The sequence below is a fragment of the Suillus bovinus genome (genome assembly GCF_016758785.1).
Source record: "Suillus bovinus strain UH-Sbo-P2 chromosome Unknown EDB93scaffold_28, whole genome shotgun sequence".
In the NCBI taxonomy this organism is placed as follows: domain Eukaryota; kingdom Fungi; phylum Basidiomycota; class Agaricomycetes; order Boletales; family Suillaceae; genus Suillus; species Suillus bovinus.
In genome coordinates, this window is record NW_024542084.1 from 228,091 (window position 1) to 252,880 (window position 24,790).

Below are 24,790 nucleotides of genomic sequence, written 5' to 3' on the forward strand. Positions count from 1 at the left end.
ATATTTTTTTGCTAAAGTCCCGCGCGTGCTAGCTTTGTTTGTGTCTCTTGCTTCCAGCTTGCTTCTCTACCTCTAGAGATCACTGTGCGCTGACCTCTCGCTGACATCTGCGTGTAAACATTGCTCACCATTTCTGCAGAATTCAGATTCTACTGGAGTTATGACACTCAATGGTGCTCTTGATATTTTATTAGGCGTGCAGATGTTTGTGCTGGGCCCACGCCTTATCCTTAGCGTTCGAGAATATCACGCCAAACTCGTGGCCGTCTCTGACGCAGAAACTAGCATGAATTCGATTGTCTTCGAGGAGCATGTACATGTGACGACTAGCAGTACTGTGTAGGGACATACATGGCGAGTGGTCTGCAGGGAAGAGAAATTTGGTCGAGGATCCGTCGTAGTATTTATTTAACATATGGTGTTTCAAAGCATATTTAAATCGAGGTTCATGTATCCCAATTCATTTCTTGTTGTATCTCTACTGGAATATGTGAATCGCCTGCACGCAAGCCGAAATTATTCGGAACGTCTTACAGCCAACCCAGCCCTTGATGCCCGATACTGAAATGAACGAGAATAGTATAGATCAAGGAAATAACTGACTCTACGTGGCGTTCCTTTGTCTGGGCATAAAGATGATGATGAAGCGACTGTAAACCTAAAACCCAGACGGCTTATGGTTGATTAGTCTGAGATGCATTCTCGTCCATCCGGGCAACGGAGAGGGAAGATGTATAAATCGCGCGGACTCGTGGCTCGACTGTCACAAATGAGCATGGCAAGGTGATGAGAGTGGGGTGGAGGATTAGTAGAGAATCGGAGCTTCAAGTAGAAGGGCCTCAAGCGTACCTATTGAAGTACTCAAGAGGCATCGACCAAGATATTCTGTTGGAGCCCCGGCTAAGCATGACCATCAGCATGACTAGTACGAGGGAATACACAAACGATGCTATGTGTCGAGGAGATCTATCGGGGATCAGATCGCTGTATTCCAAGTTTTTTTATTTATCTAGATCGAGGGATAACCTACAGGCGTTCCTGGGAGGCGTTAGAGAGATACTTTCTCCTCGCTGATGGCCCTTCTCCACGAGGTCTACCAGCCACGAAACGAATATGGGATCACGGATATGAGTGGAACGTTGAGGATCAACTTTACGTACTCAATGTCGTGTCTAATGTTTTTTCGCTGACTTACAGTTTTGAGATTTTGAGAGACGTTGATCGACGTGAGCAACAACGACAATCTGAATCTCGGAGATACATCACTCCAGAGTCTGGAGCACTAATAGTGTTCCATCCTGCAACTGCCCAGCACACCGCTCAAATCGATTTGCATTCAAGATCCTCGTGATCTGCTGAGCGCCATGCTATCGTCCAGCTGGGCTATATAGCAACGAATCGTGCGTGAAGAGTAAATGTAGCGCAAAAGATTGGAAAGTCATTGGATCATCTGATACCCAGATCAGTTGCCGTAGTAGATGTATGAACCAACGCATCACTGAAATATAACAACGAATTCAACGATACTGATCGTGATCGGTTTAAAAAAGACTGACCGCTCGACTGTCAGAGTAAAGCATCGAACGAGATGCATATAAACACATCTCAGAGTTGAGAAGATAAAGACTTGAAAGTATACACTTCACTTCAACAAGTCGTTATCCGCTCGCCCATGTACTGCATGAGTGGTATGTTTGAGTCCAGACAGCTGATGGAGCAGAATGTGCGACCGTCTATTAAATACAAAGACCAAAGGAGAAAGAAGTACGCACGATTTATAGAAGGTCAGATGGCTCGTAACTGTCGCGATGCGAAGATGGCAGGGATCACTGGCTCGGCTTATGTCCGAGCACGAAGCATGGACCACGAAAAAGAACCAAGAAATTAAAATGATTGCAGAATTGTGCATTGGGTCATAATACATAGCATGGATAAGACAGAAATTTGACGGGAGCTGTATGGTGACCATTGCCGTTACATCAGGTCTCGGCAGTAATCTTTTTAGAACACTCTCGTTGCCCACCAACAAATCTCGGAGGTTCCGTGTCTTTCGCGTGCCGGTATCACTGGTTTATCGTGTCTAGTATCGTGTGCGTCTATTATCCTGATTTTAGATCGGGAATAGTGAAACAGCGGAGCTATGGGATGATCTACTTCTCGGACTTTGGCTATGCGTGTGCAACGTGGAATAATCACTGGCAGGCTACGGTACAACTTTCAAAACATGACAATGACATTACTGAGCATGTTGATGGCCGGGATACTGTCGTTGGAAAGGCTAAGGAGGCCTAAAAGAGTGCACATGCTTTGTTGATCGCATCACGCTTGGACCTGTGCTAAAACGATGACTACACGTTTTCATAGGGCACTCCTTAATTTTGGCAACTTTTCAGCAAAAATACCCCAAGAACCACGTTGGAAATAAGTTGCCGACATCACCAACGGACTGGAACGTTCCTGGTATTCGGCAGTCACTGCGTAAGGAAAACAAAATCCACTTTGATTATTGAAACTTTCTTGTTGTACGATTTCTCACCGCACCCGATCAAGGATCCATCTTCATCATGCAGATTTCGGCGGTAGAAGGGCTGAACGGGGGTATATCTAGCATAAACGCTACCGTTATACACCACCAAAATTCCCCATTTGCCCATAGTCATCCTCGAATATGACTGTAGTCATAAATGATCCCAGTTGGTGGCCGATAATCAATTGGAATATTATTTATAGCTATTGGACAGGTTTGTCGTATCAAATGTCTTGATTTAACATTGATTCTGTTTCGCAGTTGCCGCCAGCGTCGTGGTGGTATACGATTGGGGTGAGCAGGACAGTGTTCAAAAACTGCTGATCTTCTCATAATTCTTCCAGTGCTAACGATTGGACAAGAGGTAGGTCGATATTATTGCCGGAGCAGCCAAATCGCTAAGAATCGTGTCATAGATTGAATTGATCTGGGTAAGTGACAAGATTCCCGTATCAGCAGAAAAGAAGATAATACAATGAATTCACGACAGAGGCAACGATGGTCTCTCATGACTGCGCTGTATTTGCTTGTTCGTACCTCATGTTGTCCTATAGCGTGACTGGCAAGTCGTGCTGACTCCAAGATGGTTCCAGATACGTTATATTGGAATACCATATTCTGTGTATGTGTCGAGGCCAACAACTTGGCATTGTGCTAATGCTCATCTCTGACAATCAGTACCTATGTTCTGGGTATGTGTCATATGTGCTGTGTTCGATTCTTCTGACCAGCGGCGCACAGTAATGATGCCATTGGTCTCGGTAGGAGACGCAGTGAGTATGACGCAACCATCTCATTCCTATTGAATGAATACACTCATATGTAGGGGTGAGTGAGATTCTGAACATTGAGCCTGGCCCGACACAATGACTACACAGATGTGAGTCGGTGTTTGATACCAATACCTGAGGCTAATCACTGATTGGGTGTTTCAGGCACTATTGCATACTATGCATTGAATGGGACAAATGTGGTCGTAACTGCCATGTTGGGTGGTGGGTGACCTAGCTCAATACCTCTGTGATATTGACTCAACTGAAACATGATGCAAGTCATCATGATTGCCCGGTTACATGCCATGTATCAGGGATCCAGAACGATGCTTCTCTTCCTTGTTATCATGTTCCTGGCTGTAAACATCGCCTGCGGGGTCCTGGCAGCAATAGTGCTCAAGGGTAGTGTAGGGGGTGAGCTTACTTGTCGACTCGAAGAACGCAGCTCATTGGACGAATGCCAGAGGAGCTGATACTCTCTGGCACGTATATGTGCACTTATAACTATGTCACACTTCTTGCTTCAATGGTTTGGATGCTCACCACTGTTTGGGAGGTCCTCGCACTGTGTCTTTCAGTCTGGGTTGCTGTGAAACACTTCCGTGACCTGCGAAGACTCGGCCAATCGACAGGAACGAACATCGGGGACTGTTTCAGAGTGCTGATACAATCTCACGTGCTTTATTTTGCAAGGTGAGGTTGTCATGTAATTGTGGTCATAGTTTTCTGCTAAAGTCCCGTGCGTGCTAGCTTTGTTTGTGTCTCTTGCCTCCAGCTTGCTACTCTATCTCCAGAGATCACTGTGCGCTGACCTATCGCTGACATCTGCGTGTAAACATTGCTCACCGTTTCTGCAGAATTCATATTCTACTGGAGTTATGACACTCGATGGTGCTCTTGATATTTTATTAGGCGTGCAGATGTTTGTGCTGGGCCCACGCCTAATCCTTAGTGTTCGAGAATATCACGCCAAACTCGTGGCCAAGTCTGACGCAGAAACCAGCATGAATTCGATTGTCTTCGAGGAGCATGTACATGTGACGACTAGCAGTACTGTGTAGGGACATACATGGCGAGTGGTCTGCGGGGAAGAGAAATTTGGTCGAGGATCCGTCGTAGTATTTATTTAACATATGGTGCTTCCAGGTATATTTAAATTGAGGTCGATGTATTCCAATTCATTTCTTGTTGTATCTCTACTGGAATACGTGAATCGCCTGCACGCAAGCCGAAATTATTCGGAACGTCTTACAGCCAACCCAGCCCTTGATGCCCGATACTGAAATGAACGAGAATAGTATAGATCAAGGAAATAACTGACTCTACGTGGCGTTCCTTTGTCTGGGCATAAAGATGATGATGAAGCGACTGTAAACCCGACGAACAACACTATCTTGTGATGTTGGATAGCCCCATACTCGGCCGACGACCGCGACGAAGGTCGAAACTGGACGGTTTTGAGCACACCCGTCTCCTCATACTAAACGTCCGTGCCTTATATGCTACCATAGCGTGGTTGGCAGGTTATACTAACTCCAAAATGTTTTAGATACGTTATATTGGACTACCATATCTTGTGTATGTGTCAAGGCCAACGAATCGACACTGCTAATAGCTCATCGACCATTCCTCACAATCAGTTCATTTATGCTGGGTAAGTTTCATATGCGCTGTGTTCTATTCGCTTGACCTGCGGCATACAAAAAATATGCCATTCGTCTCGCTGACAGATGCAGTGAGTATTCCACAACTATTTCATTCCTATCCCATGAATATACTTATTTGTAGGGGTGGGCGAGATTCTGATCATTCGATTTGGCTCAACACGGTTCATTGGACAAATAACAGAGGAGCTCATACTACACTAAACTCGTGACTGATTCCGACGCGGACGTTAGTATGACATCGATTGTTTTCCGGGAGCGTGTACATATATTAACTAGCAGTACTGTGTAGGGACATGCTTACTTGGCGAGTGTTCTGCAGGGAGGATAAAGGATCCGTCGTGGTATTTATTCACCATATAGTGTTCGAAGTACGACCTGAAGTGTATGTAGACAAACCCATTTCTTGTCGTATCATTACTGAAACTCGGTGAACTGCCAGCCCACGCGTGGCAAGCTGAAATCATCTGGAACGTCTGGCATTCAATTCACTCCTTCATGCGAATACCCCAAGTACAACGAGAACTGCAAGGAGAAGTTTAGTCGAGGGTCCGTCATGGTGCAGGAAGCATAAAAGTCACAAAGTTGTACCAGTATGTATCGAAAATGACACAAACAAGGGGATCCGGGTCTTAGGTTTTAAGTTACCTAGCGCGTAGACATACTGTAATACAATGAAAGTAGTGTAATCGTGTTCTATGAAGCGTGCAGTGCTTATACAGGGCAATCAACAAGACTTCATCAAAAGGGAAATGGTATTGAGAGAAGCATGAAATACGGAGCACAGAAGGGTCGTAGATGAGAAGACGGAAGATGGAAATGAAAAAAATGATGACCGCGTAATGTCTACACTAATGCTGATCATCTGTATGCACACAACAAATACAGAGCAAGAAACGAATCCAGCATCCAGCTTGGATATCGCGTTGCGACGTCGTTCCAGTTGCTGATGTGGTACTGTCCACTGCGGGAGGTGCTCCGGATGTCGTGGCATTAGCAGGTGGCCCCTGCGACGAGGATGGTATGTTCTGGGTTGTTGCATTACGTTGATGTGTGGTATGAGGATAAGAACGTTGAGACGAGCTGGCGGATGGCTTCTTTACCGCGTGATAGTTCCTCTGAGTCAAAAACGAGTCAGGGATGGAGAGGAACGGAGAAGGGAGAAATATACCGGCTTGGCCCATGTGCATGGAACGTCGACTACGGGTATCTCTTGTAATTCTGTGTCCGTTTGATTTCGTTTGTGTGACATGCCAGAGACGAAGTGTCGAGGCCAGCTGAGAGGATGGGGTCGAGAGATGGTGTTGCGCTCAGTTGTCTCATGCGACTCGTGGCGGCGCCATAAGGAGCAAGGAGAGGTTGTGGTGTTGATAAGGCGAGACGATCACGTCTCCCTTGGGATGCGACCTAGTGTTTGTGTCAAGCGGGACTCTACGATTATAGATGAAAAATCACATACATGTGGGGAATCATCAAAGAATCCCTGGGGTATCCGACGAGCATCTTTGATTAGCGGGCGTCCTTGCCGGGTGGCATCAGCCTAGTATGTAGATGTTCAAAGCAAAGCTATTGTAAGGAACGTACAACATACATCTGATAGAGGCTTTTTGACGGTATTCTGTGATGAATGAATCAGTTTGCGAGGTTTTGGTGAGAAACGGTCCTAAGAGTATGAGTGAACTCGTCGTCAATAAATATATTGGAGCTCACTTTATCAGATAGAAGGTCTTCGCGACCAGCTTCTATGACATCCCATATGCATATGTCCAGGTGGGGACATCGAATTTCCTGATACCATTCCATTTGCCGGCGATAACTGTATCCGGAGCCCATGTCTACTATTCCGAGAGTGTCGAATGTTTTGAGCAATTTGCCTGTATTGGCGTCCCAGATTTTCAGCCCATAGTGATCCCCGTCTGTCGCAATCATATCGCCATCAGGTGAGTAACCGCAAACCGGCCAGATAAAGTCGTTCTCTATTTTTGGTGCCAGTTTCAATATCGTCTCGCTGCTCTCGACATCCCACACTCTGAATGTCTCATCTTCAGATCCACTAACCACTCGCCCTCCGTCTGGACTCCAGCACACACAAAAAACTCGCTTTGTATGTCCCGTGAATTTTTTGTCGACCTTGCCCGTATCGATATTCCACAATCTCACTTTACCATCCCAACTCCCACTTGCTACTTTCTTACCATCTGGTGACAATGCTATGGAGTATACTGGCCCGTCCGCTTCGTCCTTCCAGGCCTCGCAGACCTGCATCCCACTCTCCAAGTCCCAGATTCGAATTGAGCCATCATGCGAACAGCTGATGATCCGTCGTCCACCAGGCAAGTGGATGATCTCATTGATAATATGGGTATGTCCTTCTATCCTTTGGCGAGGCTCTATCATCGATGTTCTTTTCATTTCAGGTGCAGGGCAAGAGATTTCTGCTGAGATGCGCGAGGTCAATATCAGCTCCTACCCTCAGAAGCTGCACAAATGGTGTCGCCTACTCACCTTAGTTTCACTTGCACTATATGAATGCTGCGATGAAGTGGACGTTTTCTTCGATGTACAGTCTAGTCAGATAAAGGTCGTTGTCGAAGTTGCAGGTGCGACTTTCATACTGTATTCCTGTGTTTACTTCACAGCTTGAACGCGGGCTGTGCAGATCAAGCGCCCAAGGCCGGTCTCCTAAGAATATCCGCATAGTCTTCATCTTGACCTTCATCAGCATCTGGTGTTTTTGCTATCGTGCGAGTGTCTGCATCACCTCTCCGGTTCAATACAGGTTTTAGTCTATGTTCTTTCACGCTGCACGTCGCTCAAGATTTTTGTAATCATGGTAGCCGAGATCCTCAGTGACTGGAAAATGTGCTGGTTGACTCACAGTGATTCTTTTCTTCCTCAGCCTCGCGTGGAGTCGCGGAGCACTGTTTGTGCACGTGAACGATACCAAGGATCAGCTTAACAGGCACATGTTTTGTGGAGAAAGCCCTTGGGTCGGTCAACAGTCTATCATTCACGATATGGGTAAGTGGAATGACGCTCTACGACTAGCACTAATGGCAGTATGCCGCCCTTGATGAGGATGAGCTCTTTATGGTCCATGCTTTTACCACGCGTTTGAATTTAGGAAATCAGTCATGCTCGCATCGGTGCATGGTTATATGCATTCACACCGCAGCTCATTCCAACGACAAGAATTTCCGTATGGCTAGGCACGTTTGTCTTATATCGCTCCGGAAATACTTGATCTTGTAAGCGTTGTCCTTTCATATCATGTGAAGAGGAAGTCGTCATTAAATACTGAATACAGGTAAGAAACATGATCTTTCTGCACAATTACAGTAAGAGGACAACTCCGGGCAGCACTCGTTCGTAGGAATTGACGCGAGAACTGTTCTACCTAGCGCGTAGACATACTGCGATGCAATGAAAGTAGTGTCAGTGATGATGTCCCATAAGTGTGCTGCGGTTCTTATAAACAAGACTCCTTCAAAAGCGAAGCGCTATTGAAGGAAGCACGGGGTTATGATGATTGTGTTATCATTGTATATATATATTGGATTGGCTACATCAGCGTGTAATAATTTGTGAGAAGTTGGACGGCTGATAATAGTCGAGAGGAAACTGGCCATATCGTGACACTCAGGCTGGCAATATGTAGTGGCAGAACTATTCTAAGGTAGTTCTTTGGGCACTGAACCGGCAGAACTTCACATATGCAGGAATTCCGTCACATTCCGCCGGGAAGGTTCTGCCCACAACAGCGGCACAATATGGCAAATCATTGATATGAATTCATTTGAAGGTACGTCCGCACAAAAATCAAGTCCAAAGAACCATACAAAAACCAAACGTCGTCCCACTATCCCCTTTAGAATTATCTGAGTCCACACACGAGTCGCAAACGATGCATTTCTCCTCTGCCACTGTCCTCGCCATCATTGCTGCTTTAGTGCCCTCAATCTCTGCCATGCCAACTACTAGTGATGCAGCTAGCCCTTACAACTTTCAATGCTCCAAATATTGCTTCGATGACGATGATTGCATACCAACTAAAGATTGCGCATGGAAGAAATGCGTGAGTATCAGCATTTTTCTGGACCTGATAACATGACTCACCTGCATGGCAGGGCCCTGCGTATTACTGCCATGTGAGTCATATTTTTGCCTTCATATCCTCGAGTTACTATGGTCGTTGACGCTGACGCGCGAGTTATTGGTGATTTTTTCAGAACTGATTGACGGGGGTTATGATGATTGTGTTGTCATTATATAGTTTTTTTGGCTACATCAGTGTGTAATAATTTATGAGAAGTTGAGGGCTGATAAGTCGAGAGGAACTGGCCATACGCTGGCAATATGTAGCGGCAGAACAATTCCAAGGTAGTTCTTCCGGCAGAACTGGCAGAACTTCAGGCTGGACATGTGCGCGAGTTCCGTCACATTCTGCCGGGGAGGTTCTGCCCACAACAGCGGCAACAATATGGCAAATCGTAGATATGCCATTCATTCGAAGGGCACGTCCGCGCAAACATTTAGTCCAGAGAACGATAAAAACCAAACGTCGTCCTACTATCCCCTTCAGAATTACCTGATTCCACCCACGAGTCGCAAACAATGCGTTTCTCCTCTACAACTGTCCTAGCCATCATTGCTGCTCTAGTGTCCTCAACCTCTGCCATGCCAACTACTAGTGATGCAGCTAGCCCTTCAAGTTACGACGCTCGATGTTCCAAATCTTGCTGGGATGACGCTGATTGCACACCAACCACCTGTTCTTGTAATAGTAATACATTATATACTGTAGCACATCGAAAAATGTCATACATGAATCATTGTCATAACACGACCCAGTACATTGAGTCATACATTAGGGCCCTTCTCCCCCCAGTACTTCGAGTCATACATTAGGGCCCTTCTCCCCGAGTCATACATTAGGGCCCTTCTCCCCCCAGTACTTCGAGTCATACATTAGTGCCTTCTCCCCCCAGTATTTCGAGTCATACATTAGGGCCCTTTATCCATTTACCTCCCTTTTATCACACAGGCTCTTCCTGACTTCTTCGAAGATCGAAGACATAAGGCACATTAGATTACTCATCAAGGAACAGAATGTAGGAACAGAATGTAATACTACTCGTCATCACGCTGTAATGGAGGCCCTTCCAAAGATGGTGTTTGATCGTCGGCCTCGTTGTCGATTTCAGGGACCGGATCAAGCTCGGAGATCACAGCGGATAGAGTACCACTCCAAAGCGTCGAGAAACGCGCTACCAGACCCTCCCGTACAGAGACTTGGCGCTTTGCAGTAAGCAATACTTCCCCTCGCGGTCAGCATCCTTAGTAAAAGACCGCGCAGTACTTCGTTCATTCCACTGAGTCATTTCCCAGCGGAAAAACACCAATACTCTTTGCATCTCCTCAATAAGCAAAGAGAACTCTTCGGACCAGCGGGACGCTCGTGCCCTGGCCTTACACCACTCGACACGTAAACCTGACAGTGTCATAATGAGACAAACTCCGAGGATCGTGCAACGAGCAACTTACAATCTTGAAGACCCACGTCGTTATTCTGCAAAACACCCGGCGCCTTCCATATCCAGGGGATGTCGCGTCTCCCTTCTGATTGGCCCGCTGCATCGCCCATAGGCCGCATATCCGACACGTTCAACGGCCGAAATATGTCTCTGAAGCCTACCATACCTAGACGATCCCCGAGCTTATCAAGTGCCACGCGAGCGGCCTCATATTTGAGTCGGCTGGCGCATTTTTTTGCCTCTGCGAGGTCAAGAGCACTCCGCGCACGGGTACTCGCTCGCTGACCACGGACGTGCAGGGTCTTGAATGTGTTAAGATGGGCGTGGAGGCGGATGTTTTGACGAACGTCGTTTAAGGCATCATCGACCTGTGCGTACCGAAGCTGCCACTCGATTTGGCACAATGAGGGATCGCAGGGAGTTGTGGTGTCGAGTTGTGATGGAAGGAGAAGAACGAAATCCTCAGGCATTTCGTGTTGGGGGCTGTCATCATGCTGGGCGCGAAGGCGAAGGGAAGCGACGGCAGGCATGTACAATGTTTGAACTTGGATCCAGGCGTCGAGCTTGCGTTGCAGCGCGTTTGAGCGCGTTTGCATTTTGGCCTTCTGGTTGTCAGTAGGATTTTGGCTTGACGTTTTCCTGTCCGCACATAGACGCCGCCTGTAATATATTATTTAGCAACAAATGAAAACAAATGAGTTCCTGAGACATACTGCTGGTCTTCGAGCTCGAGCCCATTTGCTATGAGCATGCTGGGTGAAATCTCAGCATGAAGGGACAAGTCGATTCCATCTTGCAAGTCACGTATTTCACGTTCTGCGAATTCCAAGCGAACCGTAGCTTGAGTCATCGCTAGAACCACGGCAAACAGTTCATCAGTATAGAAGGGTAGAAACAACGAAACCGACGCACGAACGACTCGACTTTCAAAGGGGTTTGCATTTGTATTGTCCTCCTCCCATGCTTCTACATCCGCACGCCACAATGCTAATGTTGACGCATCGATTGCATCTTCAAGTTCAGCGAGTTCTTCACGATGGGCTCGAAGCAGCCACGGCGGCTTCCTTGAGTTTGCGCAGTAGAGTGCGCCCTATTAACAATACATCAATCAAATAAAACAGACGATGATAAAACAACGTACCCAACATAGTGGTCTTCTTCCAATTCCAATCACCGAAGTGATCGTCGAGCGTGTCACGACGGTTACCAGGCCCCATCTCCCTTGTACTCGTTGCAACACGATTGATATCCGCCCAACCACGTTCGGGTGCCTCTCCGTCGGTCCGCCCCACCCATTTGGAGAAATTAAACGAGAATGTTGTTTGGCAAGCCTGGATATGGGCTTTAAGGTGAAATTTCGGGACAAAAAAGCGAACCTGTCTTGTTTTCACGGTTAAATTGCAGTCGTTGTGGCATGGTGGTATTGCGAGACCAGAGTTTCTTATGCCACTGACAGGCGATGTCATAGGACAAGTTGAATACAGCAAGGCCGAAGCTGACGAGGACCGAAAAAACAAGGTAATCCATGTTTATATACCTGTCTAGTAGTTAGTATCATAGAGTCTGAAAAAATATGACCTCCTACTTTTCTCCCTTCTGGAGGTCGCCTACGCTATTGGGAAGTCTCATCTCGTGTCGTGCACAAACAACAGACCCAACACTGGTTGCTGCAAGTCCTCGGGACGCCTTTGTATCCGCAGTATTCACCGCGTTGTGACTGACGCAGGTGCTTCTCTGCCTACCATCAGATCATGCTACTAAACAGGACGAATAGGATACATACTTCTTGCCGTTCTGTGCTTCGTTCAGACAGAAACTTCTTGTAAGCATCCTCTTCCACAAAATAAGCCCATCCTGAATTAAGACTCGGGTCGCGATCATCGCTAGATACAGCCTTGCGCTTCAGCCGAAAGTTGGCATCAATGGCGAGGAATAACGCATACCGCCACCTGTAAAACTGAGCACCGTGGCAAGCACATAGGATGCGTTACTTACCTAATGTCAGGTGGTGAATCCTCCCATCCGTCAGGAATATTGATTCCTGGATGTGGACATGCTGGGCATGGTACAACACACCCCCCATTTGGTGTTGCTTCGATACCTTTGGGATCATGGCCACGACCAGTGCGCATGAGTTGCATTATGTGACGCCATTCTCGCATCATCCGCATGAACTCCGAATAACGATCCTAAAAGGGCGGATCAATCAAATTTAATGGAGGAGTTTCACATGTCACTATACCTTGATTGGCGAGGTTCCTGTGTTGTCTGACCGCCTTGCCAAACTATGGTAAAATTCGTACGAAGATACTTTCGACTCGAAAGAGAGCAAATGAAACAATTCCAGGATGCTGAATGTCGCCGCTGTTCGAGGGTCGGATGTGGTAGCTGGAAACCACCGAACTCGTAGAAGCTGCTTGTAGCGTATCTGCGCAGTTTCGCATCCGCAGAAGTCTACAGCGACATCATGGATGCCATGCGCATCAATTACCGTAAATTCGTCGCCAGACACCGGCTGGGCATTGTAGCAGCGCTCACCAGGCGTATGGCCTAGCTGCACGCGCAATCCGAGAGTTTTTAATGTTACACTCTCGAAGAATTTGCCGTTCCACATCTGGTAATATTGCGATAAACAAATAAGGAAAATAAAAATGAAGAACACATACGTCTATACGGTGAAGGGGATTGCTTAAGTGACGGGGAATAATACACGCCTGGCAGACCATTTCGACGCCAAAACAATCTCTACAACGGTAAAGAGGGATTGCATTGTCGGTACCGCAACGACAATTCAAAAGCGTCCACTCATTACCACGGCCTTCAAGACGGATGAGCTCATCCAAGAAAGCAGAACGTTCGTGCAGCCATTGTAACAGGGGGTTGTCCTTCAAAATATTGGAGTGAGCATTTCATCATCCTAAGTACAAAAGACATACTGCGCCAGGCCTTTTTCTCTTCGGTATGTGTTCTGATTCTTGTCCCTGAGGCTCGGGGTCTTGATATTGTATTTCATTCCAGTCATCGAGACTCGGTAAAACAGGAGACGACTCAGATGAGGGGTTATGATTATCGGTAGGCTGAGAAAGCATGTATGTAGTGTCGACGGACAAGTCGCCATTGTGCTGTATCCCATAGGAACGAAAACGGTCGTACACAGGTGCAGGACGAGCCTCATTCACGTCAACATAGCGCGAGAACTTCGCTTTCTTGCTTGGTCGGCCCACCATGACAGGCCAGTTATCGGACAGACGCTGTATGGACTTGTGTTTTTCACCCCACCTAACACACGGGCGATGAGCAAAGAAGTCGCTGAGATGCCCAAAAGCCTCAAATAGAACTGGAGTTGCTTGCATTGGCAAGTACTATGCAAACCGGAAGGGCAATATTCCTGTGGTTTGCGCAAACAGCTTGATCCGGCTTGATCCGGCTTGATCGATCGATCCGTTACGGATACAACCATCAACAAAGATTCTCATCTTTGCGAGTCACTTGGAGCAGTTCTGCTTGGAGAATTCAATTAATATTGCCTCTACTACTGTGCTATGAACATTCGATGTCCACGATCCTCGATATATCCTATTCTGAGCGATTTGGGCGAAGGCGCGCAGCGCCTCCCGGTCCCGAGTTGCGTGTCCTGCCAGATAAAAGGTGAGCTGCGAGGGTGGGAGGGAAAAGAAAACCATCGCGAGCTACTCATGACAGGGATCAGGCGCAGTCCGGACCACCAAAGAGGGAGAGCGATGAGCGATGCTTGAGTGTTGGCACGAACCATCGCATGTTGAAAAGGGAGCGGTGGGTGGGGAAAAGAAAAGGAGGAAGAACGTTGTCGTTGAGGACGACTGAGACGATACGGCGCGACGTCACAGTACGAAGTCAGAAGGTTCGTACTGCTTCCGACGCTTGCGCAAAGACTTAATTCTGTTCCTACACTCGTTCCTCGTTACATAATAGACTATCAATCTTTGCGAGTCACTTGGAGCAGTTCTGCTTGGAGAATTCAATTAATATTGCCTCTACTACTGTGCTATGAACATTCGATGTCCACGATCCTCGATATATCCTATTCTGAGCGATTTGGGCGAAGGCGCGCAGCGCCTCCCGGTCCCGAGTTGCGTGTCCTGCCAGATAAAAGGTGAGCTGCGGTTCCCAACTGTCTAGGAGTTCGACGACGCATCGAGCGAACCGAAGATACCCATAAGACTAGGAGGAGAATGGATGCTTACATGAAGAAGCCGTTACCGAACGCGGGGCATTGTGTGCCGCAGGAATTCATCTTGAATGGCGGGTGTTGCTTGAAGGTATGGTGCGAGAATCTGAGCGTGATCTCGAAGATAGATCTGGAAGGCATCACTGGCCCACCTTCCCATTGTCTTGACGACCTCGAATGGGATGTTTCGGAGGAGGTATTCCAAGGTAGCACCTATTCTGATAGCGTGGCCTTGCAATGGGTCGAGGCCAGCATCCTTTGCAGCGCGAGCAAGCCTTGCAATGAACTTTGTTTTCGTCAAAGGACGGTGTGCCTCGCCGAACTTATAGGAAAAGAGTGCGATGTCGAAGTGGGGGTTGTTGATGTTGAGATGGTTGGATAATGCGGCCTCAGGATCAGTGGGACCCTCTTGTTTCGCCCAGAAAACGTCCTCCCCGTTTTGTGATGTTTTCGTGCGGGGTAAATGAAAAATGGTAGTCGCGAGCCCATTGCGATCTGTTTCGTGACGAATGTCGGAGCGTTTGACGTGAATGGAGGGATCAAATGATGAAAGAGTTCGGATCGTGAATTCTCCAGCTCTGGCCATTGAATAAAAGGCTGTTGTGAGACAGCTACCCACTGCAGCATCGAGAGGGTTGTTGGGGTCTAGTTTCTGCAAGATGCTAGTTATAAAAGCCACGGTGTATGGTGGTCTTTTCTTCCTTCTTGATGACGAGGGCGTGAGGTTCTTGGCCGCTTTCAGCATAGCATCTATTTTGTCATCATCTAAGGACCATGATTTTCCGTGCAAAATATGCCATGCGCGAATACCGTGGACATAACTTGATATAGTTTTCCCTGAATATGATCCGGCTAAGTCTGAAATGAAAGCTGAAATGAGTTCAGAAGACGCGGGTGCACGCATGGCTTCATTGATGGAGTGCGAGTCACAATAAACATGGTAGGCGAGGATGCCGCTTCCATATGCCTCCTGGGTGCTGCCAGCCCATGCGTGGATCATGACATCTTGAATGCGCTGTGCATCTGCGTGGGGGAGGCAAGATATTGATGTGTCGTCTGTGGCTGGTCGCCAAAGACGGAGCCTGTCTTTTGCTGTGCAATGGGGTCTTAGGACGGAAATATGAGGGGTGAGATTAGCAGGATAAGCTGCAACTAAGAATCTCGATGAGGGGGAAGCCTGCAGTGTGATGTTCGCTGACTTACTAAGCTTGCGTCGCTTTAAAGAGCTCTTCTCCTTGACGACGGAGCTCGTCATTGAGGTGCTCAGCTGATTCTCGTGAGCGGGCTCGGTCATTGACGTGTGGGAGCGCTTTGAGTTTCTTACTGCATGCATGGCACTCAGAAGGGATAGCGGGATTGTCAAAGTCCGTGACGAAGGGTTGGAGTGGCTGGGGGATGCTAATTGGGGGAAGCAGAAGGTCTGAGGGAGGGTAGATTCCCCTGGATGGGCCATCCGCTGGGTTGTAGTTGCTGGGTACATAGCGCGTGAGGAAAGTGCATTGCGTAGATGCGGCGAGCTCGTGGATCCTTTTGAAGACGGTATTGGTGGCCCTGTTGCGGCTACGCCCTTTCCACCACCCTTCAACGACTCCCCGGTTGTCCCCGAATATTTTGATGCAGCTGCCCGTTGGGCATAAACCGAGGAGTGCAATAATGAGGAATTCCATGCCGACTGCCTCTGCCCAGCCAATGTCTCTGTCTTCGGCTTTCCAGCCTGGGAGGAGACACCACGCTCGCCATCTGCCATTGATCCAAATCGCGATACCAGTGCCTGAGCTAGCGTCTGAGTAAGCCGAGGGGTCAATGATTTCGACGGGCCCTGGGATTGGCCGAGAGACGAGTGATTGTGAGAGGCTGGCTTTCCACCACCGGAGGTCATTACCTGTGTGCTTGGGGGGGGAACGAGGCATGTGCGGACGGTCGTGAAAAATGGATAGCATGGTCTCGAGAGAAACGAGGTAAGCTCTTCCTGCTGGGAGGACCAGAGAAGCATGTAAGAGCTTCCCATAAAGCTCCTGGACTTCCCGTAGCGTGTGTGAAGATCGAATCTCCCATTCTTTGATAGCTGCCACGTACTTCTCCTTCTTGCTCTGTGGGATCGAGACAGAACGCGACTCGATGTCCCAGAGGAAGCCAATAAAGGGGGCACATGACGAGAAAAGGATGTCTTTTGCCAGCTCCCAGGGTATTCCGAGAATTTTGGATAGGCGGTTGATGTCGTCAAAGCAAAATGTGAAGCGAGCATCTTCTGGGGATCGTGGGGAGGCTGTTGAGAGATCAATGATGGGAAACGAACAGTCTTCATCAAACTCTTCAATTCTGTCGTCAGGCATAGTTGAACCCCGATACCATTTTCGACCTCCTTCAATGAGCATGCCACCATTTCGTGCAATGATAGCGGCACGAGATTTGCGCAGGTTATTGTAGCTAGCAAGGTGCTCTCGCAGAATCCGAATGAATAGGTGATCGTCCACCCATTTGGATATCGGGCCAATTCCTTGTGATCGGAATATGTCTGCGCCAGCATCTGCGACCTCGCCATAGGTTCCTGCTGATGCCGAGAACCCGAAACAAAAGCTAGAATCAATGGCGAAGCTGTCTTCTCCTGTCCTGACAACCAGGCCCGGCCATTGAGAAGGATGAAGAGGTACTGTGCGGTAGGCTTCGGCCACGTCACGAACGGCTGCCTGAGATCCTGGGGGGAGAGACCAGATGAGTAGACAGATCGTCGATGCTGTACCCCATGTGCACGGATATAAGTTAGAGTCGATAGAGGAATTAATGGATGATATAGTGGCTGATGGACGAAGCGGGAACGAGAGGTTTTGCACAAGGCGGAATTTTCCTGGCTTTCCTGGCTTAGGAACCATGGAGAGTGGGGCTGTCTGGAAAGGACCGATGAGTTCTTCAGTCTCCAATTTAGATATAGGTCCGATATAACGACCAGTGGAATATTCACGGTCCAGAATAGCAGCAAAAGCGTCAAAATGTGCATGTAGCGAGGGGCTATTAGGTGGGATATAAGTTTGAGATATGGTTGGGACACTGCCCATGAAACCGAAGCGAAAACCATTCGGAATATGTGCATATTTACGTATGAGATTTGACGAAATGAGAAGCTGCAGCCAGGCCTCGGGCCTATAGGGAGTGATAGCATTAGATGCTCTCGCTTTGAGGACAGTCTTGAGCTCCGTGATCCTTTGCTCCGCACCCCGAACATTCGTGCACGTGAGCTCGAGAGGGATTGGTGCATCCCTTGGGTCTCTGCCAGTCGTAGCAGATTTCGAGGCCCTCTGGATTGACCAAATGACCCTCTGCGTTTCGACGACATCGAGTTTTGGTTCGTTTGTCCCATAGGAACTCGGATGCACATTTGTGGATGGGGTGACGGAATCAGCCAAGGCAGAGGGCGCAGGCTGATGGGCTGGTTTGGCCTGCGCCCGCTGGAAAAAACTGCTGCAACTTCTGCAGTTTTTTCGCCATTTGGTTAGCAGGGCGGTATGGGTGATAGCGGCCATCATTCACAAAAGGTACTGTCTCTGCGTGCCCATTTCGGCTGGAACTCACATCTCTCCCCCGAGAACGGGAAGAAGTGTTGGGAACTGCGAGCGAATGTTGCAACTGAGTGCAATAGAGCGAGCATGAAAGGATTCGAGTAAGCCAGGATTCGAACAATTATATGAAAGCAAAGATTTTGTTAAGCCATGGTATACAGGAAAGTGCGAAAGCAGTGTGGGTGTAAGCGAAGCAGCGGTTAAGTGTTTGAGAGGGACACAGTGAAAGCGGGAGTTTGAGTTAGCATGAGGGTAGATGGAGCGACAGCGTAGAGAGCGCAAGCAAGGGAGAGCGGAAGACAAAAGACGAAGTCATATATGCAATAGCACATGGATAGCAGATGGGGAATTGTACCCCAAAAGCAAGGACAGCCAAGAGTGAAAGCATTTAGACAGCCAGCGGGGTTCGTTTCCGACATGAGATTGAATATATAAAAGAATTTGGTCAGTGATTGAATGTTGGTGGGTAATGCGCTACGCACCATTTTGAGACCTTCATCTCGTTCGGCCTCCCAGACATCGTCGGATATCGAGTTGTACAGGGCATTATTGAATAAACCAATATTGAACCCTTGGTCTTGCGCTAAGCGATCATGCCATTCACGGCGCACAAATCCCGCGTAGCGAAGCAGAGCCTTTTCTCCTCGTGGACGCATGCGATGCTCATGGTTGGTAATGAGCGTGAAAAATAACGCTAAAGCCTGCTGATGCTTTTGCGGCCAATTGTTCTTTTCAATGTGAACGAGAAAGCTGGTCTTTGCGAGGTCGAATTGCCGCCAAGATAGGTCGTGGTCCTGTAGAGCCTTCTGAGAAGCTTTGAAAGACACTATCGTCTTGAGGGCGACCATACCATCCACTTTGGCGAAGCCAAAAGCATCATCTGAGTCTGATGTGGACCTAGAGGTGGTGGCAGCCTCGTGGCAACCGTCAGGACTGAAGTACCATAATTCTACGTACTCCATGTTCTTGACCTTTTGGATGGCATACTGGGATGGGCGAGGTATGATAACGTCTGCGACAACGGCCCCATCATCAAAATCGTTAATCTTGGGCTTTTTCTTCTCAGCTTCGCGTCTCTCTAACTGTTCCTCAGCCTCTTTTTCGGCTCTCTCGCGCTCTAGCTGTTCTTGCAAGGTGCGGGCGTCTTCCTCATTCTGTTGCTGCCAAAGGAGGATGCGCTCCTGGCGCTCGAGTCTCCAGCCCACAGCCATTTGCTCGAGTGCATCTTCTCTGGCTATGCCCCCTGCCACAAGGGCATTGAGCCATCCCGCGTACGCTGCTGACTCGAAATTGGGCTGCGCTTCCAGCGCTGGGTCCGCTAAGATGCGTTCCATGGTAGGCCGGGTGAATTTGGAGTGTTTGCTAAGAGTGTGTTTTGAGAAATTGACTGGGTGTTTCTGAGAGTGATAGAAAGAGCAGAAGGAATGTAGAAAAGAAAAGGAGGAAGAACGTTGTCGTTGAGGACGACTGAGACGATACGGCGCGACGTCACAGTACGAAGTCAGAAGGTTCGTACTGCTTCCGACGCTTGCGCAAAGACTTAATTCTGTTCCTACACTCGTTCCTCGTTACATAATAGACTATCAAAGACTTCGAAATTTGATCCACTAGTCCACCCATATCAATAACCATGGAAGGAAGTCTGGCCTTGTAATTTGATCCTCCACTGGTCGGTCCACCAATGACTTTTGTTTCGTAGTAGGACGTGCGGGAGCGAACGGATGGACTAGACTAGAATAAACGAGTGTATACTCAGTCTCGTACTCGTAGTGTAACGGACTATAAACTAACCTAGAATAAACGAGTGTATACTACGAGAGTCAATAAGAGTATTAGAATATTAAATGAATGTCTCACCTCAGTCTCGTACTCGTAGTGTAACGGACTGAGGTGTGTAACTCTAACGTGCCTGTATGTACTTGCGTGATTAGGTAAGCTGATTCTCGACGTATCGATAAACAAACTATTAACAACACGCCCACTCGGCGAGTTATCAGCTATCAACTTACTCCCATTCCCTCGATGAAACACTCGTGCTTCACTTTTCCTAACGGCTTCGTCAAAACGTCTGCGATCTGGGTGTTCGTAGGGACATATTCGAGTTCGATTTTGCCGGCATCAACTTTCTCGCGGATGAAATGATAACAGATCGCAATATGTTTCGTGCGGCTGTGGAATACGGCGTTCTTCGCGAGAGAGATTGTGGACTGATTGTCAATGAGAAGGAGTGTTTTCTGGGACTGGGGAAATTGTAGCTCGTCCAGAAAGGTATTTATCCATATTGCTTCCTTCGTTGCTGATGCCGCCGCCATATATTCAGCCTCGGTGCTGGATAGTGCCACAGAGTCTTGCTTCTTTGACTGCCAGCTTACAGCGCTGCCCGCCATCAAGAAGACATAGCCCGTTATTGAACGTCGATCGTTGACGTCCGATGCCCAGTCTGCATCCACAAAACCGCGCAGGCTCGTCTCTCCATTTCCTCTGAAGGTGAGTCGTTTGTTAGACGTTTTGCGTAGATAACGGTATGCACGCTTCAATGCGTTCCAGTGTTCATTTCCTGGGGTAGCAGAGTGCTTGCTCAATGCGCCCACTGCAAATGCGAGGTCTGGACGAGTTGCGAGCATCGCGTACATCAATGCGCCGAGCGCACTCTGATAAGGTTTGGTGTCTACCTCTGCGCTATCTCGTTTGACCAACCTGGTGTTTGAGTCCATAGGTGTAGTGACAGGTCTCGCATCCTGCATGCCGAAACGTTCGAGAATCGTCTCGATGTATCGCTGTTGCGACAACTCGATTGTCTTCTTCTCCCGGTCCCTGATTATCTCCATCCCGAGGATCCAACGGGCCTCTCCCAGGTCCGTTAATTCGTACTCGGCCTCTAATTGCTTCTTCAGCTGATTGATCAATTTCAGTGACTTCGAGAAGATCATCTTGTCATCAACATAGACTGCAACAATCAGGTGGGTCCCATTCACGATCTTGTAGAACACACTGTGCTCAGTTTCGCAGCGCGAGAAACCTAAGCCTTTGAAGACGGTACAGAGCCGCTTATACCAAGCTTTGTGTGCCTGCTTAAGGCCATACAGTGGTCGCTTCAACTTCCACACTAGATTGTCCGAGTCATCGAATCCTGGGGGTAATTCGAGGTAAATCTCTTCTTCTAGCTCACCATTCAGAAACGCTGACTTCATGTCCATCTGATGGATTTCTAGGTCGAATTTTGCTGCGATTGCAAGGAGAATTCGGATCGTGGAGAATTTCGTCACGGGCGCGAACGTTTCGGTGTAGTCGGATACCTTCGACTTGGGTAAATCCTTTTGCCACTAGGCGTGCCTTGTACTTATCAATCTCCCCAGTAGGGCCGCGCTTAATCTTGTACACCCATTTCGACTTGATGACTTTCCGGTCCTTCGGCCGCTCCACTGCCTCATATAGGCCAATCTTCTCAAATACTTTCAGCTCCTCCAGCATGGCAGCTTGCCATAGGTCCGCATCTGGCCGATTTGCTGCTTCTTCAAACGTCCTAGGTTCTTCGGCCGTTTCCGCATGGTAAGCTCGTTCTTCTCCCTCAGTTTCTTCCTCACTCTCATCTTCGACGTTTTCAGCTCTCTCTTCTCCCCTCGTACTGGGAATTTCCTCTGTCTCCACAGTAGCTTCCTGGTGAGTCTTGAGTGTTGATCTATCATACGCGTTGACGAAATAACGGGGATCGTCGTCAGGAACTGGTGTCTTTCATATGCGGGTTGAGCGTCTGATTTCGCGTGGAGGAATTGGACGTGGGTATGGTGCCGGAGGACCTTCTGGCTGTGCGCGACGCCTTGTGGAGGTTCGTTGCGAGGTTCGAGAGCTAACTTCGTGTTGACCTACAGATAGTACAGGGAATTCCTGTTCTGTTTGCTCAGGGTCCGAGTCTTCGTTCTCATCTTCGCTTGTGACCTCTTCGATGTGCACTTGTCCGTTTTCGCTTGGACCTGGGTTTGCCAGTGAGTTGTGTGATTTCGTTTGGTCTTGTTGCTTATCGACTTGACGAATTTCAGTGTTTTCAACACTTATCTTCACTCGGCTTGACTCTTCATCATCCCCTTCAACAAACACGATGTCCCTCGACTCTATTACTCGCCCACTGGACCTCTGCAAACAGACATAGGCTTTACGGTGTTCGGCATACCCCAAATGGATGCACTCGAAGGATTTTGCATTGAGCTTTTGACGGCGCTCATCAGGTACGTGCATGTGTGCCTTGCAGCCAAAGATTCTCAAGTGCGCTACTGACGGTTTGTTGCCAGTAAAGGCCTCATGCGGTGTTATATTCTTCTTCAGGGCACGAGTTGGCACTCTGTTGAGTATGTGGGCCGTGTAGAGTATGGCATCACCCCAGTACTTCTTCGGAAGTCCAGCATCGTTTAACATGGCTCGCGCTGATTCGACGAGGGTTCGATTCATTCGTTCGGCGACTCCGTTTTCTTGTGGAGTGTAAGCATTCATTTTTTCATGATGAATGCCCTTTGACTCGAGGTACTTTAGGAAGTCACCAGAGCCATATTCCCCGCCTCCATCACTGCGAAAATAGTTTGCGCGTTCGCCCGTTTCTGCCTCTGCTCGCTCGAAGTATACTTTCGTGAGTCCAAGTGCTTCGTCCTTCGTTTTGAGAAGTTTGACCATGACGTGATGCGAGCAGGCATCAATGAATGTAACGAAGTATCGGTGTCCCATTCGTGAAGTGGTCTCCATGGGTCCACAGACATCAGAATATGTCCTGTGTAAGACCCGGGGATTTTCAATCATGGATTCGTCTGGGATGGGCTTGTGTGCCTGCTTGCCTTCGAGGCAGGGCTTGCAAACTTGCTTTTCGTGAGTGATTGATCCCGAGACTTCCATCCCTCTGACCATGTCTTTTTCGAACAGTTCCTTCACGGATTCGGGGGCGATATGGGCAAGGCGTCTATGCCAGGTCTCGAACGTTGCCTTCGACGAGTATGTGCATGCTGCGAGAGCCGTGATTGGTTCTTCCGCATTCAGCAGCGGGCTTGGGCCTTCGACAATGTAAGCACTTTCGCTAATGCAAGTGCGTCCCTTTAATATGTATAGGGACTGTTGCCGTTTTGCTAGTGCTGCTATCGAGCCATTGCGAGTTATTGTGCAGGTATGTTGTCCAAAGATTGCTTCGTATCCTTTGCTTGCTAAGCGTGGGATTGACAACAGGTTGCCATCTAGGTCGGGAACATAGTATGTGTCTTGCAAAACGGTTCGTCGAGTTTGCGCATCTCCGATTTCGACTTCTAACTCTATGCTTCTGTTACGACTGGGGTAGTTCTGCTGTTGCCGGTCAAGATAGACCTATCGGGCGAACAGTTCGTCGGCCTTCCTAATACAAGGAAGGTTTCTGGTGGTTCCTACTGCACGAGCCGCGGCTTCTATGCAGGATCAGCGGCGAGTGGTTTTAGCACTTCTACCGCAATCAAAGGTTTCAGGCTAAGACAGTGAGTGACTGCCTTAGAATCAGAGTTCAGGCTACTAAGGGTGGGGACCTTAGTAGATCAGGATTCAAGGGGAAAACCCAGTAGATTAAGTTAAGGAATACATCTATGGTACATGGGGTTTATATAGGTAAAAGAAAGCGGCGTAGCCGTGACAAGAATGGTAACAAAGATAGGAAAAGAGTACAACCTATCAAGATAGTAAAGATAGGTGAAACCGCCATGCGGTGCAAGATAGTATCTATGTTACAATCAAGAAGAGAAGTGCGGACAGCCCGCTTGATAAGAGAATAGCCGAGTCTAGGCGAGTCTAGAATCGGTGGCATGGTTACAAGAAAAGGAAAAATGAAATAGGAGTAAATGTTATTGTAACAGCTTCCAATCCCCGTAGCTTCGATTGACCGGCCATCCCCAACTATGACACGCTGTGTGGGAACTAGCATGTGAAATGTCTTGAACCAGTCTCGTTGACACGACATACTCGCTGATGCACCGGAGTCCACGATCCACTCTGCTGGATGTGACTCGTGTTTCGGTCCATGTGCAACGAACAGCTGTAGTGATGGTGTGTCATCTCCGACTACATGTGCCACTTTTGCTGACAACTCGGCCTTGGATTTGTCCTTTTCGTCATCCTTGTCCTTGTCACTGCTCTTAGCCTTATCGGCTTTCTTCTTTCGACAATCTCTCTCCCAATGACCTGGCTTCTTGCAATAGTTGCAGTTGCCAGGTTTCTTCTTCTTGTCCGTCCTCGAGTTCTCCTTTGACTTGTCCGAAGTCTTGGCTACGAGGGCCGTTTGTGATTCAGGACCTCGCCACGACTTTTCTTCGACTAGAATTTGGCTAATGGTGCCTTCGATTGTGATCTTGTCGCTCATCGACATGAGTATTGTTCGGAGAGTCGAGTATGAAGATGGGAGGGATATGACCATAGCTATGGCCACCAGGGAGTCGTCTAGAGCTTGACCAAGTGAGTTCAACACTAGAGCTTTCTGTCGCATAGCGTTAAGTTGCGGTTCCATAGGAGATTCGTCCGAGAGTGTTCCGCGGAATA

The 24,790-nt window shown here is 48.2% G+C and overlaps 4 protein-coding genes across 4 annotated transcripts; 1 reads left to right on the forward strand and 3 right to left on the reverse strand.

The window, feature by feature from the left end:
* Nucleotides 1–5,413: 5,413 nt before the first annotated feature.
* Nucleotides 5,414–7,559, reverse strand: EDB93DRAFT_1146614 (WD40-repeat-containing domain protein). Its single transcript, XM_041449501.1, has 6 exons — nt 7,470–7,559; nt 6,675–7,402; nt 6,556–6,627; nt 6,422–6,504; nt 6,136–6,313; nt 5,414–6,082 (listed from the first exon to the last, which is right to left on the reverse strand). Exons 2-6 carry the CDS (start codon nt 7,374–7,376, stop codon nt 5,816–5,818), a joined length of 1,302 nt encoding a protein of 433 aa, XP_041307666.1. The 5' UTR covers nt 7,377–7,402; nt 7,470–7,559; the 3' UTR covers nt 5,414–5,815.
* A 1,309-nt stretch (nt 7,560–8,868) lies between these two features.
* EDB93DRAFT_1104046 (uncharacterized protein) lies at nt 8,869–9,458 on the forward strand (the record flags this gene model as incomplete). Its single annotated transcript, XM_041447379.1, has 3 exons — nt 8,869–9,039; nt 9,092–9,112; nt 9,327–9,458. The coding sequence occupies 3 exons, from the start codon at nt 8,869–8,871 to the stop codon at nt 9,456–9,458; spliced, it is 324 nt and encodes a 107-aa protein (XP_041307667.1).
* Nucleotides 9,459–9,991: 533 nt separating this feature from the next.
* On the reverse strand, nt 9,992–13,954 carry EDB93DRAFT_1146626 (uncharacterized protein). The gene is made up of 13 exons (XM_041449502.1): nt 13,435–13,954; nt 13,165–13,383; nt 12,741–13,112; nt 12,494–12,687; nt 12,282–12,447; nt 12,084–12,232; nt 11,875–12,035; nt 11,622–11,840; nt 11,411–11,539; nt 11,212–11,350; nt 10,509–11,158; nt 10,324–10,455; nt 9,992–10,279 (listed from the first exon to the last, which is right to left on the reverse strand). The coding sequence occupies exons 1-13, from the start codon at nt 13,849–13,851 to the stop codon at nt 10,095–10,097; spliced, it is 3,132 nt and encodes a 1,043-aa protein (XP_041307668.1). The 5' UTR covers nt 13,852–13,954; the 3' UTR covers nt 9,992–10,094.
* Nucleotides 13,955–13,973: 19 nt separating this feature from the next.
* Nucleotides 13,974–14,616, reverse strand: EDB93DRAFT_1146632 (uncharacterized protein). The gene has a single exon (XM_041449503.1). The coding sequence runs from the start codon at nt 14,268–14,270 to the stop codon at nt 14,031–14,033; it is 240 nt and encodes a 79-aa protein (XP_041307669.1). The 5' UTR covers nt 14,271–14,616; the 3' UTR covers nt 13,974–14,030.
* Nucleotides 14,617–24,790: the final 10,174 nt, after the last annotated feature.